At 36.9% G+C, this 6,366-nt stretch overlaps 1 protein-coding gene across 1 annotated transcript in view; it reads right to left on the bottom strand.

The window, feature by feature from the left end:
* LOC107669899 (EF-hand domain-containing protein D1-like) overlaps positions 1-5,894 on the bottom strand; it is a 7,996-nt gene extending 2,102 nt beyond the window's left edge. The window contains exons 1-2 of the mRNA XM_016462331.1: positions 5,531-5,894; positions 419-566 (exon numbers count right to left, since the gene is read on the bottom strand). Coding sequence (XP_016317817.1) covers positions 419-566; positions 5,531-5,826 — 444 coding nt within the window. The 5' untranslated portion in view covers positions 5,827-5,894. The remainder of the gene's footprint in view (positions 1-418; positions 567-5,530) is intronic.
* Between the last annotated feature and the right edge of the window lie 472 nt (positions 5,895-6,366).

The raw sequence follows: 6,366 nt of genomic DNA, 5'->3' as shown, positions 1-6,366 counted from the left end.
CAGTGTATATATATATATATATATATATATATATAGTTTAGGTTTAGGTGTTTGTTAGTATGCCATGTTGTTGCTAGGGTGTTCTGAATGGATGCTTGGTACTCCTTATGATATTTTGAACCTACACATGTGTGTGGCTCCTTTGTCATGTAAATCTATAGGATAGCTTTGGCCCATTTTATCATTCGCCAGGTGAAAATCATCTAGGGTGACTTAATGTGATTGATATTTAAATGTGAAGCCACATCAGAGCTGTAATCAGAGATGTTATCTCTCAAACGTGCTATGATCGGATCATCTGAGTAAGTGAGTCTGAAGTGTTTCCATGGAGTGTAATCTCTCAAAAGATTGAATCACTAGATTAAATCAGTCATCAGGGACGATGACAGACCTAACAGAGCTGTAACTATACACACACCTCTCTGTAGCTGAGTTTGCCGTCATAATCTTCATCCACCTCCTTGATCATGTTCTTCAAGCCCAGATGAGTCTGTGGAGCTCCAAGTTTCTCCATCATCAGCTTCAGTTCCATCAGATCAATGAAGCCGTCTTTACCAGAGTCAAATCTACACACAAATACATATAAATGCAGCTTTAATGGAAAAGTTCACCTAAAATTAAAGTTCTGTTATTGTTACCACTCTCTTTGCACTCTTTTTCCATTATGATGGCAATTGATTTCATCATAATCAGTAAATAAAAAAGAGTATTATCAGTAAAACAATTTAAATTTAAATATTTTCCTCATTTACAATATTTTATTATATGGCTTCATAAGAACTGAAATATAGTGCACAAATCAGACTGACTGTTTTTAAGGCGGTGATTTTAGTTGTTTTTGAAGCATTTTAGGAAAAATGTTCTGCATTACAAGTTTGGAACACCAATAAACTGATTTATGCTACAGTTCAAAAGTTTGGGATCATAAAGATTTTTATTTTTATTAATTATTTTCTTTTTCCAGCAAAGATGCATTAAGTTGATCAAAAGTGACTAATAAGAAGAAGAAATGTTTCTTGAGCAGTAAATTTGCATATTAGAATGATTTCTGAAGGATCATGTGACACTGAAGACTGGAGTAATGATGCTGAAAATTCAGCTTTGTATCACAGGAATAAATTACATTTTACAATATATTCACATAGAAACAGTTCTTTTAAATTGTAATACTTTTTCACAATATTACTGTTTTTACTGTATTTTTTTTTTTGATTAAATAAATGCAGCCTTGGTCAACATAAGAGACTTTTGCTCATTACAAAATCTGACTGACCCCTAACTTTTTAACACCAGTGTATATGCTGTTTCGGACCATTTTATCAATGCAAATTGAATTCTAGCATATGTATTACATCAAGCTATATACTAGCGACACTCAGGAGTGAGTGTTGACATGAAGGTTTATCCAGCCGCAGCAGAGGGAAGCCAGCAGAACAGCAGGTGGAGAGTGACTGCAGAAACAGCAGGAAAAAGAGATTCTAACAGAGGAGAGTATTTATAGAGTCTCACCCAGCTGTTGCCACACCAACCAGCAGGATTGTGCGTGTGTGTGTGAAAGAGAGAGAGAGAGAGAGAGAGAGAGAGAGAGAGAGAGAGAGAGAGAGAGAGAAGTGTTTGTCTTGAACATTGTGTGAAAGTGAAGAGGCTGAGATTGCAGGAGTGGGCACGTGTTTCTATTTTGGCTTGAGTTATGCTTTTAGAAACATGGCAGAAAAGTACAGGTGAACATCACCTCATCTCTACTTCTCTCCTTCTCCACATAGGAAAGAAAAGCATGAATGAGATCACATTTATATTATGCCAGACAGCAAAATGGAGAAAGTCTCATGCTTCTCAGATTTTCCTGCCGCAAAAAAGTCACAATATTCTTACATGGTTGTTAGAAGTGATCTCATTATGAACTTTAGCTTTGCTTGACTTGCTCACCAATGGATCCTCTGCAGTGAATGGGTGCCGTCAGAATGCGATCCAAACAGCTGATAAAAACATCACAAGAATCCACACGCAATTCACACCACTCCAGTCCATCAATTGACATTTTGTGAATTGAAAATTGCTTCTGGCTAAAATACGAGTTCTCTATCCATAATATTGCTTTCTCCAGTGAAAAAGTTGTTTTGTCTGAATCAGGAGAGAAATATGCACAGATTAAGCTCTAAACAAATTGAGTTCTAAACAAATATGTTGGTGGATTTTGATGTGACAGACAACAGCGGATGGACTTTTTCATTGGAGGTAACATTATTATGGATTATGGATTCATATTTTGCCCAGGAACAACGGTTTAAAGTTAAAACTTCTTCATGATGAATTTGTTTCTTACAAACACACAGCTTTTCACCACTCAAGACATTAACTGATGGACTGGAGTGGTGTGGATTATTGTGATGTTTTTATCAGCTGTTTGGACTCTCATTCTGATGACACCCATTCACTGCAACTAAATCTATATTTCAGCAAATGTGCATATTTCTCCTAAGATATTCCAAATAGAAACATCTGAGACAATGTGAATGTTTATCAGGGTGTTTCATATCTTTGCTCTGAATGGCCGTCTAATCTCGTCTCCTCAGCTCATTGTTTCTGAAAGGTCAAAAATAGCTAAACTTTCACTGTTAAAGTGCTGCATAAAAGCCAATTTATTAACAATTTCACCCAACATCCTCACTTTCTTTCTTTGTCCCGATGTTGTTTTAACAACCCCCATTGCCTGCCCTGATTAAAAGACAACTGGGAATCTTCTGACCAGAACAGCAACTGCTTTCAGCAACTGGCAGCACACTCCTACACACACAGCCCTGAATTGTGTGTGGATGCATGAAAACACAAACTGCCCTGACGTAATTGCGGGTGCATTGCATGTGTTTGTGTGTGGATGCTCTCTTTGTCCTCTTTGGTTTCCTGCTGTGGTATTTATAGATGCCAAGGCTCGGGGCAGAGATTCAGCTATAGAGCCTGGCATTCAGAGCAATGCAGTCCAGTAACAGCACTCAGGCTGATCCCAGGTCTGCTTACAACTGCAGATGTGCTTAGAACTGCATTATGAACTACTTGAAGCAGCATGAAACAGGTCAGGGTTAACAAGACTGACCTGGTATGTGAGAGAAAGCGAGAGAGAGAGAGAAAGAGAGAATAACAAACAGAAAGATGAAGATGAAGTTGGCATATTGGTCCTGCCCTCTGCATGCCGGACACATTCCAGGTCAACAGCACTCCCTGTGCTAAAGTGGCATGAATGGAAAAGATAAAGAAATATACACACATACACATAGAAATAATACATAATATACATTACTGTTTGGGGTATGTAAGAATCTCTTCTGCTCACCAAGGCTGCATTTATTTGATCAAAAATAACAGTAATATTGTGAAATATTATTACAATTTAAAATAACCTTTTATTTCAATATATTTGAAAACGCAATTTATTTGTGTATATGTACTGCGTTAGACTAACCAGTACTTGTCACAACACATATATTGTTGCTCTTTTTTGTTTTGATTGCTTCTACTGCCCTCATTTGTAAGTCGCTTTGGATAAAAGAGTCTGCTAAATGATTAAATGTAATTTAAATCTATTCCAAAGCTGAATTTTCAGCATCATTACTCCAGTCTTCAGTGTCACATGATCCTTCAGAAAGCATTCTAATATGCTTCATATTTTTGTAGAGCCCATGATAAATATTTTCTTTAGGATTTTGTTTTTGTTTGTGATGAATAGAAATTTAAACAAAACAGCATTTATTTGACATAGAAATAAATCTTTATTTTTATTTGTCTTTACTGTCACTGTTGATCAATTGAATGTGTCCTTGCCCAATATGCTGGGCATTAATTTAATGTTATTATTAATTTCTATATTAATTTCTTCTTCAAAAAAAAAACTTACTGATCCCAAAATTTAGATTGGCATATATATATATATATGTGTGTGTGTGTGTGTGTGTGTGTGTGTTATATATAATTCACAAAAATATATTAATCTAGATTATGTGAATATATAATTCTATCTATCTATCTATCTATCTATCTATCTATCTATCTATCTATGTGTGTGTGTGTGTGTGTTATATATAATTCACAAAAATATATTAATCTAGATTATGTGAATATATAATTCTATCTATCTATCTATCTATCTATCTATCTATCTATCTATCTATCTATCTATCTGTCTATCTATCTATCTGTCTGTCTGTGGCAGTGTGCTATTTAGGTGGGAGTTGTGTTTATGAATGTGTTAACTCTGTTTTTGACCCATTTTCCTCTTATACATGACATCTTTTTTCATCTCTGATGAAACTGGGTTGAACTGATCTGAAGTGGGCCAGCGTATGTACTTCTACTTAAACAGACACACCTTGCAGTCCTGACGTAACCTAGTCTTATGGGACACCCATACTTTCACAGTTCACAGTTTGCACAGTTTGGGTTAGTTTCCTATAAAACAACACAATCTAATAAACTTGACTGAACCACATGCTAAGTGCAAATCTCTAGAACTATTTTATGTACAAGAAAACATTTACCTGATCTTAAAGTCACTATAAGGCATAATCAACCTTGGGATCAGCTAAAGAAAACCTGTTAACATGCTTATGTGTGCATAACTCTGGAAAAATCATGACTTGTCAGCAGATGACATGCAGAAACAAAGTCTCTGACGTGAAACAGCTTCAAACACTGGATTGTTCACCATTTGTAATTATTTGGAGGGTTTTGTTGCACTACTAGAGACCCGGTTCTGAATTTGATGCCATTAAATGAATAAAAATATCTAATGATATGATAAAAATGAAGGGAATTAATTTTTTCACAACTCTGCATGAAACAAACAGACTCTCTCTCATCATAGACTCCTCCAAGTCCCTGCAAACACACGCACAAACAGACAAAGATGGCATTGTTGCTCGTGGAGTGGGTTCCATGGGGACGTCAAGTTTGTGAGTGGACCCTTGTACTGAAATAATGAGGGAAAGCAGGACAATGGCTGTTCAGAGAGAGACCCCAGAGCAAAACATTATTTTGGCACTGTACAGGGATGCTCAGAGAAAGAATCTGTGTTCATTTAATCTGAGCTGCAGAATCTATTCTGAATTTATTCATTATTTTACACTCCTGTTTGTTCAATTTACTCTTTTATTTTATATTTTACTTAGACTTTATTTAAACTAAATAATTTTATGGTACTAAAGCACAGTAAATTTAGATTTAACTTTAATAAGACGGTTAAGAAAATATCTAATCAAGCTCAATATTTATAAACAAAAGATCAATAATAATAAATGAGGGATTTAATTTGAGAGATGCATCAACATTCATTCTGATCCAAGAACACAATGATCCCAAAACTCTCCTTCACAAACAAGCACCCAAACTTCACTCTTGTTATGGCCTAGAATAAGCTTTACCAAATAGCAATTCAAGACATTCGTATTGAGAAAATTATATAAATCTTCATTTAGACAAAAAAAATTTAAATTGGTAGCAATGTGGGTTTTAGAACGGTGTTAATGACTAATGAACTGACCTCTTGAACATTTTCTCCATGTCTTTGATCTGTTTGCGCGAGAACTCTTTAAACTCGGTGTAGGGGTTGAAAACCTTCATCTGCTTGGGTTTCGTCGTACCGTCATGGATGTCCAGCCTGCGGTTGAGTTTCTCCGTCAGTTCAGAGGTGGCGTCGCCGTTCACGGCAGTGCCGGGTCTCTCCGGCGGCGGCTCCTCCTCGTCCGCTCCTGTCTGCGCTGGTGAGCGGGGTTTGTTGTCACGCTGCTCGGCGTCCAGCCTGCGCTGCAGCCTCCCTGCGAGCTCCTCGGATGACATTGCGGACTGTGATGCTCTTCTCCAAGTGCGCACAATCAGCTGTTTCTGAACGCTAGTCTCGAGTTTGCAGAGAGGCGGGGCTGCTGCAGAGCACTGAGTCTCTTTTAAACGTGCGCTCTCAAGCTTAAAGTATGAGGGGTCGTACAGGCCATAATTATTGAAAAGCCTCTTACAAACACTAGTGAAACGAAAAGCATTTTTAAACCTTAGTGAAATTCATTCATATGCATTACTGAAAACCTCTTACATACACGAGTGAAAACACTTATCAACCTTACACAGCAAGCAATTTTGCGTTTAAAAGACGTCTATTAGACGTCTAAATATAGCCTAGACGTCTAGGCTAAAACGAGGCTAAATTTGGGCTGTCAGTGAAAATCTAATAGACGTCTAATCATAGCCCAAGAATAGACTAGTCATCAATTAGACGGCTATTAAACAACTACATATATAGGCCTACGTCTAATAGAAGGTGAATATGCGTCTAGGCTAAAACAAGGCTGAATTTGGGCTGTCAGTGAAAATCTAATAGAAGTCTAA

The sequence above is a fragment of the Sinocyclocheilus anshuiensis genome, unplaced genomic scaffold (assembly GCF_001515605.1).
Source record: "Sinocyclocheilus anshuiensis isolate Anshui unplaced genomic scaffold, SAMN03320099.WGS_v1.1 scaffold272, whole genome shotgun sequence".
NCBI classification, from domain to species: domain Eukaryota; kingdom Metazoa; phylum Chordata; class Actinopteri; order Cypriniformes; family Cyprinidae; genus Sinocyclocheilus; species Sinocyclocheilus anshuiensis.
This window is presented reverse-complemented; position numbering and strand designations above follow the sequence as displayed.